Source organism: Lotus japonicus, chromosome 5 (assembly GCF_012489685.1).
Source record: "Lotus japonicus ecotype B-129 chromosome 5, LjGifu_v1.2".
NCBI classification, from domain to species: domain Eukaryota; kingdom Viridiplantae; phylum Streptophyta; class Magnoliopsida; order Fabales; family Fabaceae; genus Lotus; species Lotus japonicus.
The window spans coordinates 62,978,062-62,992,812 of record NC_080045.1 but is presented as its reverse complement, the minus strand read 5'-3'; the positions used below and the strand labels follow the sequence as shown (position 1 = coordinate 62,992,812).

General features: G+C 35.9%; 1 protein-coding gene and 1 long non-coding RNA gene across 2 annotated transcripts; one reads left to right on the top strand and one right to left on the bottom strand.

The window, feature by feature from the left end:
- The first annotated feature begins 7,380 nt into the window (after positions 1–7,380).
- Positions 7,381–8,350, top strand: LOC130716974 (uncharacterized). Its single transcript, XR_009012225.1, has 2 exons — positions 7,381–7,692; positions 8,017–8,350. It is a non-coding gene; the product is annotated as an uncharacterized LOC130716974 (long non-coding RNA).
- Positions 8,351–8,940: 590 nt separating this feature from the next.
- On the bottom strand, positions 8,941–14,224 carry LOC130720400 (type IV inositol polyphosphate 5-phosphatase 7-like). The gene is made up of 12 exons (XM_057571038.1): positions 13,658–14,224; positions 13,418–13,505; positions 12,846–12,920; positions 12,666–12,750; positions 12,467–12,571; positions 11,666–12,377; positions 11,350–11,543; positions 11,030–11,138; positions 10,789–10,937; positions 10,394–10,658; positions 9,710–9,806; positions 8,941–9,190 (listed from the first exon to the last, which is right to left on the bottom strand). Exons 1-10 carry the CDS (start codon positions 13,685–13,687, stop codon positions 10,436–10,438), a joined length of 1,770 nt encoding a protein of 589 aa, XP_057427021.1. The 5' UTR covers positions 13,688–14,224; the 3' UTR covers positions 8,941–9,190; positions 9,710–9,806; positions 10,394–10,435.
- Between the last annotated feature and the right edge of the window lie 527 nt (positions 14,225–14,751).

Sequence of the window (14,751 nt, the reverse complement as noted above, 5' to 3'; positions counted from 1 at the left end):
AAATATTAGCTTATATTCCTCACGTAAGTTTTAGCTATATATGAAAATGATTTAAAAGACATTGATCCAATTTGATTCCTCTTATAAAGTAAAGTCTAATATTAAAATATATTTAAGTCTATTTTTAATTATAAGAGGAAAACTAATTAAATTAAGCCTTAGTGTTCTTGCTTGATAGAGAAATTGCGGAAGTCAAAGAGAGTCAAAACCTACCTTGGTTAATAAGGCTTCAATTATTAGGGAGCCTCCGAAGAAGCCGTTGGGACAAGTAAACAAGTCGGATATCATACTTTTATTTATAATCTTAAGCATTAGGTTTATGAGTTATATTTCTTATATTATTTTCACATTACTTATTCATAATTAATGTGAGACTATAATTCACATTTAATTCCTCGACGCCAATTCCCGACTACAACGGATAAACCAGAAGTTTAAATTATTTGGTACTATTGAAGAATAGCTTTAATCAAACAATGAAGAAACCTGTAGCATACAATTATCTTCATGTGGACTAAACTTTATGGTGGGAAAGCTAATGTTTGAAAAGATGTGGATGAACTAAAAGCCTTAGGTTCAATCGGCAACAATTAGATCAAGAACAAAATATCATGCCGACAGTATATTTGAAGGGGATTTAAGCAATGTTCTTGTATCTCTTACATCAATGGAGATAGAGCTTTCATCCAAAAATGACATCTCCTGTAGCAGATTGCGACTACTAGGAAGAAATAGACTAGAGCTATCCCCTGCCTTGCTTTTAATACATAGAGCAAATTAAATAGGCCAAAAGGGTCATGGACTCATGGCCTCCAACTTGGGGCAAGTCCCTGATTCACCTTCACAACCAATTGCAATCTAACAATCTTAATATCCTTGTTCCCTACCCAGCGTCCTAGTATAGCTATTAACTCTCAGTTATTAATTACATGTAACCCAGTGAAGGTTCTGTGAAATGACTATGGAGTTGGATATTGGATAAGTAGTTAGGTCAGTCCCTGACTCTAAATGGAGCATTCATGATGTATGTAATCCTTGAACTGAAAGTATATGGTAATTTCATGTCAGCCTAATGATTAGTTGGAAGGGCTACTATCATGTTTAGTGTAATGACATTTAAAAACAAAATCAACTCAGAATTTTTTTTCATAGCTTAGTTGGACTTGTAAGCGCGAGCGCCAAATATACTTGTAAGTATGTGTGGATAAATTGAGCTTTGTTGGAATAAAATCTGATCCAAAATGTCTTAAGCAAACAATCCCAGATTAGATAGAATTACTCCTGAGTGAATGTATTGGGCTTAATTAAGTATAAAAGACAGATTATAAGGTGAAATGATCATACCAGTTTTTAAGCAGGGTAAATTACCTGATTTGGTCCAATTTTTTGATATGGTAATTTGGAACATGTCTTGTTGCACAGGAGCTGACGGCAAAGTGATCAGGGTAGCATACCTGCAAAGTCACTATGATGTTTAAATGAAGCCAAATAATAACAACCTCAAGGATCATATATGACTATAAACTAGTGTTGTCCTCTATATATAGCTTTATAATTTATATTTTTTAAGTGACTATATCAGGTTTTTTTTTTTTGGTCAAAATATCAGGTTTCATCATTAATCAATTTTTTTTTTGGACAAAATCATTAGTCAATTTTTAGCATAGAAATATATGTATGGCTGAAATAACAAGTGATATTAACCTGGATTTTATAATGGGTTATTGGGCCTGAGCCCAAGTTCCAGTCCAAAACATTACCACGGAAGCATTAGTTTATTTTTGTGGTTCGGGTGTTAACAAAAATCATACATGTACACGGGGCCCTGGCCCCTCTCTCTTTGGGCTGAGCCCCGTAATCGAGTAACCCTTGACCAAAGAAAAAAAACATCATGATATTTTTTAATCAACCCCATTTTCATTCTCATCATCATTTTATTTTGTATATTAATCTTTGCTCTCTAGTTTCAAAAGAAAAAGTATTAATCTTTTGCACTCTGTAAATAACTAAATATGAATGAAATTCCTATTTATTTTTCTATTAGTCTCATTTAATTTTATGATTTGCTTGAAAGCCAAAATTAATCATAGAAAAAAAATTCTATAGCATGTGGAGCTAGAATTAATTTTGATGAAAGAGAAGTTGTCATATCAAACAATTAGATTGAAAACTAATGTGACTACATTTCAAAAAAAACATAAGTATAAGCCGAGAGCATTATTCATGTTTTTTTACCGTAAAGAATAGTATGAAAATCATTTCTCCAATTTTTTTTTGGTGTTCAAGGACTTAAATTGTTAAGCTAACTAACTGAACGAGGCATTGCAAAAACATAGAAACTTATAGACATCACAATATGGAAGATCTGAGATGGGCCTTAGTGCCTTACCAAGAAGATGGATGCAACATTCTTCAGTAGCAAACTTGCCAGCATTGTAGGCCATTATTTTACCATTCTGATAAGAGAACACATGAATGTCATATGATCAGGAGATGAGAAAATAAAACTAAGCTTACAACAAAGTATTTGAAAAATTAACCCAGAAAAAAGAGAGACAGAGTAATAACTCTTTGGTTCAAAGTTTGCTTAGTGGCAAAACGGATCCACAAAGGGTTCTTCTTTTCTCTATGGTTTTTCTTCAAGTCTTTGATGTTGATCCTCTGGAGATGAAGATAGTGACTCGTGAAAGCAGAGAACCAAATTTTAACAACAGAAAAAACAAAGCTTGATTCATGCAATTTGAAAAATGGTGGCATGGGAAAAAAATATATATACCATGCAAGAGACAAATGAAACAGTGCAATTTTGCAATCTAATCTAAACTTGACAAATGGCCAAGGACAGAGATAACATACCAGGAGAGATACAAATGATTAAGAAACGCGTGTCATACATGTACCAAATAAGACTTGTACATGTAATAACAGAGAAGAAGCTAAATTTGACCAAAATGCAAAGCAGAAGCAAAGTGATTAAAGTTAGCCAAAAACATTAATTAATTTCCCAAGAAACTGGTTGAAAGAACACTGCAGAAAAGGCACTGATAGTATAACCTTGAGATTTCATATCAGTGAGAGACAGAGAAGTAGGGATGTAGAGAGAATGATTGCTTTAAAATAGCACAGTCATTATAACCTCTACAGAGTAAGAATCAGAGTTTGTAGCAGATAACGAGTAGTTGTTGAACTTCAAGTGTACGATTCTGCATGTTTGGTTTGTTATCTACAGAAAAGTGCGTAAGCTACTTCTCTAGCTTCTCAGGGAAAATTCAACTGATTGCGTCATTATTTATGTTGAAGATTTCTAAACTTGTCTATACTGAGAAAAAAAATGTTTATACTTAAAAAGATTATGTGGATGGATTAATCTATAGACATGTCTACCCCTTGACAATCACAGTTAATAAGTAGGTCAGGGTTTCGCCGCTCGGCCGTTGTTGACTTATTGGGATGAGATGTTCTTTATTAAATCATCTCTTCTGTTTCTATGGTGCTCTCGTAATCACAAGATCTTTGGGTGGATAGAAATGTTATTGGGTCTTTGGTCATTTAGGTCATCTCTCTTTCACTAAATAAAGATGATTCAATGTATTGAACTTATGACCACAATATTGTATGGTAGTAACTTTATCGTTGCGTTAGGACACGCCCCTCTTAAAAAAATTTGGTCCTATAAAGTTACGGTTATGCGCAAGGTCATGTGCAAGGTCCAAGGATGCGCGAATTCACTATGAATCTATTGTAGACGGTTCATACCTTACATTTTTACAGAGATTTAATTTCATAAGTCAAACATGTGACCGTAAAATCACTTGAAACTATCTTTAATGTTCCGCCAAGGTTCATATCATTTTTTTAAAAAAAAATTATGAGAATTTATATTCATCAAAACAGAGCCATGATAACACCCCACTCAAGTAGGAATTAGGAAAACAGGGCAAATAATTCATCTTTAAATAATTTTGCAAATACAAAAGCTACTACATTCATTCTAGCTTCAATTCATCCCCATTGCTTCGCTTAAAATTAGTTATCTTTCAGTTTCAATGAAAACGGACCCAATGAATTTCATATTATATATGCAGAAGTCTTACATAGATCCCATTCCCATCAAAACCATCCGATGCAACATGTGTTCTAGATTAGCCATCATTGTTTGTTTGAGCATTACTACACGTAAATCCAGCTACCTGAATTGTTTTAGAGCAACTCCAACCCTTGGTTCCTTATCTGGTTTCTTAACACACTATTCAGCACTATTCTGCACTATTCCTGTGGGCCCGTACTGCCACATCAGACTTAAGAAACTCCTAAGGAACTGAACCAGATTTTGCTCCAACCCATGGTTTCTTAAATTACTATTTGAAGGGTCCCACCCGTGTCCCACCATACAACATAAATTAATAATATTTATTTTCACACAATTTAGATTTAAAATTTAATACTAAATCAATTAAAAAATAATTTAATTAATATTTATACAAATTTAATTTAAATTTACTTAATAAAACCGGTCAAACCGGTAAATTCAAAAAAATTTAAAAAAAAAAAAGCCCAAACGGGCAGAAAACCGGGTCCAGCCGGTCAAAACCGGTCTGGACCGGTCCCAAACGGTTGGATGACCGGCTAACCCGGTCATCCACTATAAATACTCCCTTATCACTCCCTCCCTCATTAACCCTAGCCGTTTCCCCTTTCTTCTTCCTCTGCTCTTCTTTTCTTCTTCCTCTGCTCTTCCTCTGCTCTTCTTTTCTTCTTCCTCTTCTCTTCTTCCTCACAGCCAACTCCTCACCTCCTTCGACCCGCCACCTCACCGCCTCCTCACCGCCACCAAACACCCACAACCTCAAACAAAACCCACCTCTCCGCCACCAAACACCCACAACCACAACCAAAACCACCTCACCGCCACTCACCCGCCACCAAACAACCTTCACCGCCACCAAACCCGCCTCACCGTCTCCTCATCGCCACCAAACACCCACCACCGCAACCAAAACTTACCCCAGCCGCCATCAAAGCTTCAATCCGGACCCAAATCGCCCCTCAAGCACTGGATCGGAGACATGCAGGCCTTCCACCCTCCGCCACCGCCACCAGATCGGAGAAAAACAACCGGATCAAGCTTTCCTTTACACCCTTCAGCTTCTGTAATTTTTTTTTTTCATTTTTCTTTGTAAAAATTTAATCTTCTGAAGCTTTGTAATTATTTTCTATTTTTATTGTTTGAATAAAATTGTAGGTAGTTCATGCAATCTGTTTCTACTATTTCTTCCCTCTGAAATCTGTTGGAAGTGAATGTGAGAGAAAGTATGTTATTTTAATTAAGAAACTGATAAAGCAGAGTTGCTTGCAGAAGCAACTCTGCCCACTTTTCCTTAGCTAAGGAACCTTAAGGAACCCTGCTCCAATGGGTAAGAAACTGGCCCTTGGTTTCTTAGCAACTCCAACCTGGTTAAGAAACCAGCGTTGGAGTTGCTCTTATAAGCATATCGGAACTTTAAGCATTGTTTTGACCCTTCTGAGATTGGTTCTTGGAAAGCCAAAACTACTTTAAACCACAATGATTATCATCATTTATATCTGTTGTAAAGCGTATATAGTTAACTCATTCATAGTGGAGAAATTAAATCAAAATGATTCATGCAATTGGATAAGTTAGCTAAGGTTGGATTAGGCTCAGTTAAATATGCAAATGATTTCATCTATGATGTAGCCTGATTTTCCCTCAAATCCAATTAACTTTCCATATATTTTGAGTTACACATGCATGTACTAATGTACTACTATATATTAAATGAGTAATATAATAAGGCTAGCTAGCTATACATAGGAAGGACATGATGTCTCCTTTAACATGAGCAAAGCCCCAATTTTACTCGCCCTTGAATTTGAAGGAAATCTTCCATAATAACTGCAGCATAGTCTAGCTAGGCTTTTATTTGAAGCAAATTAATTAAATTAAAGCCCAAATATAAAACCATACATACAAGCTAGGGAGCAAGAATACAGAGAGGTCCTACACTCCTCTGCAAAACAATCACATGTATACTCGGAAGACATGCAGCTATAAATCTGGTGCAACTTTTAAAGGGCTACTTCATTACTGTATTTTATTTAACAGCTAAAAAGAAAGATGGCAAGGCTCAATTGTTAATTCACCAGTGTGTAAAAAGGTTCTCAGAGAACCTTTTTTTAAGGCCAAATAATAATAATAATGCATTGAATATGAAGTATAAAGGGTACTTCAACTTAATATATAAGAGAAAGAAATAAAATGATAAAGAAAGAAACACTAAAACTAGCCAACAAGAGAAAAGAGGAAAGATAGCAGACATATAGCAGCTACTGTACAGAGGGAAAAGAAAACTTGGTGTGCATAATGCATTAAACCAAGGAAATTAAAGGAGGGAGGGAGGGAGAGATTTTTGAAAATTAGAGGGCTTATGGGCTAGCACTGGCCCACGGGGCTTTTGGCCCTGTATACTTTTTTGGTGTGGAGCTCTTTAGTCCTGGGGTAATTGGCCCTGACCCATATGGGGCTAAGGCTAGGATGGGCCATTTTGAAGATAGAAGAACTTCGATGCACATTGGAGCCTCACGAACAAAGATCGACGTTCCATATAGTAAAACATCTTGTACAAGAAAAAAAAAATGGAAGATGTTGTAGATGAAGGATCTGAAAAACTGATTAGTCATCATTGAGGTATCTACAATAGAATATTAGCTCTATTTATACATGTTGTTATTATCTAGCTGAAGAATAAAACTATAACAGAATCTACTGACTTCCTCTAACTAAGCTGATACAACTAGTTAATTAACTCACATAACTAACTTGCACATGGATAAGTTATTGAAGTTATAGAAGATTCAAGAGTAACTTTCTGGCACCAATAAAAATATTATTTAAAATTTGTACACTAACAAAGTGATATCATCACAATTTAATTTCATATATATAGTTTTTCTGGTTCTGGTCAGAATTTCATTGTTGTATTTAAAAGGGTCAATTTTTCATATCCATGAACTATCTTCTTGAGTTATTCAATAAACCTCATCCATTGAAGTTAACTAATCTAATTTTTCACAAATGGAAGCAGAAGAGGCTAAAGGCTATTATTATTATACTGTGTCCAACTCTTTTGTCCATGCTACTCATGACAAAAAACTTGAAACCAATTAAGTTCCAATTTATTTTGAAGAAAGTGAACATTAACAGCCTGCTGATAGAGTTGCCATGATTTTTCATGAGTGTTAAACAGCATGAAGAATCTTTTTAACTTTTATACATAAGTTATTTGTCAACCCTCTGCATACTTAGTGATTCTGCTTGGCATCATGCAAACATTTCTCTGAACTGAGTTATAAACAATCATTTCTAGAAGTAGTTGCATCACAATTCAAAGAGGAATGATTCCCAGCCATTATGAAGAATTGCAAGTGCTGGTGTCAGCAGGGTCAGCACACCAGCTTGGTCAATTATACCATAAGCTGCAGGAAAAAAATAGACATGGGCTGAGACACTGCAGGAGCACCAAGAAAAGTCACAGGACACAAATGATCTTTTTCAGTCCTTATGGCATGCTAAATCTCTATCAGAACACCAAAGATGAAATCCTTTGAAATGGTTCCCCACTAGCAAGGTCAAAATCAGGGACCAGTTGCCAGTTACAACGAAACAAAGAACAGGTAATACCTCAATAGAGACAAGCCCTTGTCATTTTGCTGCTTTGCTTCTTCAAAAAAATGTTTGATGAATTGTGGAACTGGAACCATAAAAATGAAATTTGGAATTTGTGCAAATATCATGTTTCACTGTCACAATGTAATGATGCAAGGACAAACTAATTTTACACAATTCTCCCAATTTTTCTCTTGAAAATAGGACCAAATGCAACTCCGTAGCTGGATTGAGTCCATTAGCATAAACTTTGATCAATTACTTTAGTCTTTAGTGGGCCTCATGTTAACCTTTTTTTCTTTAAACTGATAAATGTTTGACTGTCTTTGCAGAAACAATGTCTTATTTCCAACCTTTCAGTGCAACAATTGAATGTATGTTTGGAAACTCGTCAGTTTTTCATGTTATAGATAGAAGTGATTCTGAAAGAAGCTGTTATGGTGGGGAAAATGATTTTAAGAGGTTCAAACATGTATCCAAACATACTATGTTTTTGCATGTAAGTTGGAAAACACAGTAAATCTGATCTTCTCCACGCTCCATAGTTCAAGTCTGCACAATCTAATCACATTTTTGCACAAGTATCTTATATTTCTTATGAAACTATGTTTTCTTTGTGGCTACTCAAATAAATAATTATAGTGAAGTATTATTTTACTCTCCTCATTTGCAACTCCATTTGGTTAGGCATTGTGACTTGCATAGTTCCATTTACTATTCCTAAGTTTTCCATCTAAGTATATTAGCACATGACATGAGTGATATGAAGTGGTTCTCTAGCAACCACACATACAAAGGGGTTGTTGAACTGTTGAGATCTCATTAAGGTCTGACACAATTTTTCATTGTCTGCAGAGCCAAAAATAATCATGCACAAAATTCATATTTCCTTTCATATATTAGCATTTGTCTTTTTCTGTTACGTCCTGATCGTGATTGTTATTATTTCAACTTTTCTTGGGGATCCTAAATAGATATACACACAAAAAACAAGTTCAAAGGTAAAGTGAGTAAGGTCCACCTAGTCAAAAGTAAACAGCAATTGACAGGAATATAAGTAGTATCTTGGAAGAAGAGGGGAGGGGCCTCCAATATTATTCCTTCCAAACCTCTTTAGTTTGTTAAAAAATAGTGTCTCTCATTAGTGAAAATAAGAGCCTCAGAAGAAGTGATCTACTATTTGCTTTTGATGTCAAAGCTACCTTTATCAGTAAAATTTTAATCAAGCAGAAAGAGACAGAGACAGAGACAGAGAATTGAGCAAGAGAGGTTCTGAAATTCTATCATCAACTTCAATTTCTTTTGTTTTTTCTTGTTCCTATTTTTTCTCATATACTGTTGCAATCAAATCACTATACATCAAAACTCTCATTCACTTTGCATTAAAAAAAGTTAGTCCTCTAAATGATTTTTCTGACGATCTTCAACCTTCATGTAATCAGCCATCAGATGTTCTCCTAAAACTATAAAAAAATCTTGAATAAAAGAATCGTTTTCTTCAACTTCCTGCACAAGCAAAAAACCTTTGATCATTAGTAAGGAATGTTGCTCTTAATTGAAATAAGCATCATCAACTAGCATTAATAATCACAATTTTAACATCTACTTACTAGGAAGCACTATAAATGCAGGTATGGTGAGACATGTGCAAGTTTGGATATGCGATGAAAAACCATTGTTAGCCAAAATCACGGTAGACAAAAGTAACTTCCTTAGATTTTGTGGTTGTTCGCCGTGAATTTTGACTTAATCATGGTTTTCCATCGTGTATCAGAACACACATAAAAAAGTTATATTTTTGTTTATTGGGTATCAATTTATGCATAGTTCTGAAGCTGGTGTGTGAGTAGCTAACAATGTGATGATGGTAATGTACTGTATTGATCATGTGTTAGGCAAAGCAGGACTGTAGACCAAAACTACAGAATTATACACTGACAAAGGTAAAGTGGAGGTAAACTTAGACAAAGAAATTGGAGAAAAGCAGAACCAAGAAAAGCATGCATGAAAGAGAATAAAACTAACCTTTTTCGGTATGTGGGAAATGGGTTGTCTCTATCTCCCTCCCTCCATGAATGAATTTCTTCAAAGTAACTCCCTCTTGATAATGGGGGACCAATTACTGAACAGTAATAGAGGTGCATGTAAGATTTCTAATTCAGGGGAAAAGAATAATTGTAATAACAAAAGGAAAAGAACAAAAGGACCCCTCAAAGCAGAAAATATTGAGATATATAGACTTTTCAGACTGTGCTATGAGCATATTCTGTTTATATTACCCAATTCATGAAATCAATTTGAACAACTAGTAAAGCAAGATACACTAGGGGCCAAGATCTTATGAGTATATTCTTTAGGCTCTAACTATGTTTTGATTGCAGGATCCACTCTATTGTGTTCAACCCCACATAAATCAGTTAGGGCTTCAGAATTTTGTACTTTTGGTCTAGCCATCAATTATATAAGAAAAAGCTCAGGGCCTCCTTTGGGGAACGGCTAGGTTCGCTTAGAGTGAGCACATGTTTGAACCGGCTCCTCTTTCCTCAGAATTAATTCTGACACTCAGAAGCTACTCACAGAAACTTCTTCCCATAATTGATTTTGGCTTTAGAATCAATTGTAGAAGAATTTCCAAACACGTACTAAGTTAATAGGTTCCATTATGTTACAAGCATGATTGTGAGAGTGTATAAGGGATAGATAGAGTACTTGGATTTGGATGGAAGTGTCTCACATCTTGCCATCCTTCCTTTAGAAAAAGGTTAGCTCAGTGTATCCACCAGAATATGGCAGAAGTTCCTCCACCTCAATTCTGGAACGAGAACAACTCATGCTTTTCTTCATTTTGCCATGAGTTGACACAACCTCAGCCCCAAATCTGCCATAAACTGGTCTGTGATCTGAAAACCTTGACTCCCCACGGACATAAGATAACTGATGGAGACCTTCTCCGTACCACAAAATACGGTCACACCTAAAAAAAAAGAATAATACTTATATCAGCAATATATGTTGAGACAGTTTTAAAAATTATATCATAAGCTATCAAAAATACTTTATGCTTCATTCTCTATTCCTATTAGGTGATGATGTTATGATCTTACCAAGCAGGTGTTCTCCTTTTCTCCTTGGGGTGCATATCATCTCCTGCATATCTATCTGAATTAGTTGAGTACTTGTATGTTGGAGGAAAATATATCTTCCCTTCCTTCCATCCCACAAACGCACGACCTCTTTTCTGCTCTATTCTCAACTGCCAGGAATGTCAATAATTAAGACTCCATAAGCTTGTCATACAATTATACATTTCAAGGCAAACAATAAACATGGATTAAACAGACATACTTGATCATTCTCTAACAATGCTCTCCAGTTTTGCATCTCAACAAGTGCCTTAGCAGAACGGTAGGAAAGAGCAATCCGATAATTCAAATCTCCAAGCCATATAATTCGACTACATTGATGAATAAAAATATGAGAAAGTGCAAAACAATTGTTTAATGAGAAGGGAATACAATCATAGGGGAAACTGAAGGGTTAGTGTATGCATTATACACTAGAAACCTGGACAAGGTGGTCGTATATTATAATGGCAAGGGACCTTAATTCCTTAAATTACAAAGATAATTTTATTAAATAATATATGAGTGTGAGCAGATTCTTACTCATGCTCAAGGATTGTCTGAGGAGACTTCTCGTTGTCCACACCATGAACACGAGGAAACCTTGTCTTCTTAAGAATCTCCATCACATCAGAGTTTCTTCTTAGTTCATCTCCCTCCTTCTGTCCTGAGGTTAAATGACTACAGATAAAGCAAAAGCTTGTTTCGTGGACAGACATACTAATTGAGATGGATCCCTGCAAGTACAAGCAAAATCGCTTATTTAAGCTAATTTCAATCAATAGTCATTTTAGCTGAAAATTTATCTAAGAAAAAGAGAAATATAAATGAGCATTATCATGACTGATTTAAATTTCACCTTGTTTCCAAGATAGCCCATCAATCCTCTACCAACACATGATACTTTCATGTTTTGAACATGATCTTTCAACTCACTTCTCACCCATATGGTAAGATATATTCCCACCATTTGCTTACTTGCAACAAGGCAGTACCTTGAATTTCCTGGCATGCCATATCCATCTTCATTAGAGGCAGCAGGTCCACCATAAGACATTGGTGAATATAAGACAGTACTCGGTGAATCTCCAAGGCCGTTATCATCATCAGATGAACCCCATCTTGAATAGTCACTTGGCCTTGAGTAGTCACTTGGCCTTGAGTAGTCACTTGCCCTGGAATAGTCACTTGACCTATAACCCCATCTAAGACTGGGATCGAAGTCACTTGGCCTGTGACCGGAAATTACACGATCACAGACACTGTATCTTCGATCTAGTCGTGGTTGCATAACTGAAGGATCATTGTCCATTCCCCATCCACTAGAAGTTGTCTGGAATGACCGTCGGTGGAAGAAAGAAGAATTCTTCTGCCTTGCTGATCCCTCAAAATCTGCATTTAGCTCTGCAACTGGCTGAGGAATGGGAGAGGGTGTATAACATGCACTGCTTCCACTGGTGCCGGGAAGATTGTTTAAAGTCTTTCTGATGAGAGACAACCATTTTTTGGCTGGACCATTGTCCTCTGCCCCTAAGATATTACCAGCATTCAAGGGAACTATCTCTTGAAATCTGAAGAGAAAAAGAAAAAATGCATCATTGATAAAGTTAATGCTACCTTTGATTGAAGAGAATACACGTTGACAGGTACAAATCCCTACCCAAGAACGTAAATATCAGCCGGTGGTGACGAATGAAGCCAATCATCTAAACTCAAATTACTTGGTGGGGATCTTCCAGCTACATTCCATGAACCTACAAAAATGCTGCTCCCAGAGGAAAGAGACACTTGTGAGAATTGAACAAAGCCTTATTTCTAGATTTCTGCATAAATAAGGTAAAATCTGAGAAGCAACATACCTATAGTTCTGCACATCTATAATTCGAGGATGGTCAAGATTCATTCTTCCTCGCCTGACCTGATCAGCACTCCTGCTAAATTTCTCTGTTCATTTCAATGATTGGTCACTCAGTGTCTTAAATAATACCAAGATCTTCAAATGAGCATGGTTCAAGAAATGGAACTGAGTGATTCTCTACCTGTTTTGCTCTTCTTGATCGTGCGTGGCTCTCTCTCAGAGCAGCTACTCCTGCTTCTGTAATCCACATCACTTCCTGAAGAAGCAAAGCAGTGTTAATACATCTAATTCACAAAAAGAAACCACAGTAATTGAGTTTATATAAGAAAACAAATCAAAATAAGCAGAACCAGATTTGGGGAACAAATTTTCAGAGTTTGAAGTATGCTTGCATTTGTTTTGATGCCAAGAAGTAGTGACAAGAAACAGAATCGGTGGGATTATAAAACTATAAATGTCCATACAAAATAAAATTTAAGTCTTAGGGAAAGCTAATTCAATATTTGGCACAACTTATTTTTTGCATTAGATAAAGGTAAAATTGAACTGATGAATGATCCTAGGCTTCAACTTTCTTTCCAAATGATGTTATTTGTCTACTTCCCTTGGTTTCTCAGGCACCCCCAACTAGACAGTGATACCATCACTATCTCTTATGAGATTCAATCCTATGCTAATTACTCCTTTAATTTGTTGAGACTGATTACTGGTATAAACTATAAAGTGAGTTTTGAAGAAAAGGAAGATACCAACCTCCACAAGGAACACCATCTGCTTGGGAATCTTCACTTTTGCTTTTGATATTAAAGAACTTCCTGACCATTTTCTTTGACCATGAGAGCTTCATTAAGCAACAGATAGAGACAAAACAGTTAACAACTTGCAAGATGTAAACACTAGCACAATCAAAATGTTGAAATTCATTTCCCAGGAAATAATGAAAACACCAAAAAAAAAAACAAAAAACAAAGAGCAAAATTCATTGGCAAAAACCTTGCTTTTCTTGGAATTCTCATCCCTCATTTTTGCACTTCTACTTCATACAACACCACAAACACTCTCTCTGATGTTGCTTTTCAAAAATTCTCAGAAATTCAAAAGCAAAATAGCATTGCTTTGCAAACCCCTTGTCCAATCTCTCCACCTTCACTAACTATCTTTCAAAGCTAAGAAACAAGACCAAGTCGATATGCTTTGCAGTTTCCAAATTCCAGAGCTCTCCACCACAGAGGGAGGAAGGAACACAAACCAACACAAGAAGCTCAACAAAAGACAGCAAACTGCAAAATGCCTTATATGTTCTCCTTGGTTTCCTCTTCTGATGCTATTTGCTCTTGCCAATAAAAAGTGTAAGAACAAAGAAACAAACTCCCATAAATATGAAAGCAAGCGCCACCAAATCACAAGAGAGAGAGAGAGAGAGATAGAAACACTTTAATGCGTGGAAGTGAGAAGAGATTCTGAAGTGTAGTAGAACAAGACAATGCAGCAAAGCTTATAGGAGAGAGATTAGGAGGAAAGTAAAGTCCTCGTACTCTGCAACCAAAAACAAAGTATGGACTTGAACAGAATAAAGCGCAGTAAAGAAAACATACACGAGCTTTATTAGTATTAAATAACTATTTTTTAGTGATAACCTTAGCTCTAGACAAGGGGGCAACGACTAATAAGGTGTTGGTCCACTGATAAGTAAGTTAGACATTGTAAATATGAGAGCATAAGTTTAAGTTCCGAGAAAAATATCTATTGGGAGAGATATGTAACTGTTTTGTGAACCGGTAACGACATGAGGGAAATTAGCTTTAAAATAAACCAGGTCAGGTGAACAAAACCTGCCCCTGGTCAGCAAAGTGAAGAGAGAGCTGTGAAGTGAGATCTAGTAGTATCCTCCTATAGCTGCATTCTTCATTATTTTTGGTCTCACAGATAAAGCAAAAGCAGTTAAAGAAGGGGAGAAAAGATAAAGATCAAAGAATGTTTGGAAGAGAAGATTTCTAGTGAGTCTCATTACTTGTGACTATTGGTATAGCCTATTTTAATAATGAAAACAACAGATAACAGGAAACAATAAATGCAGCATCTCATTC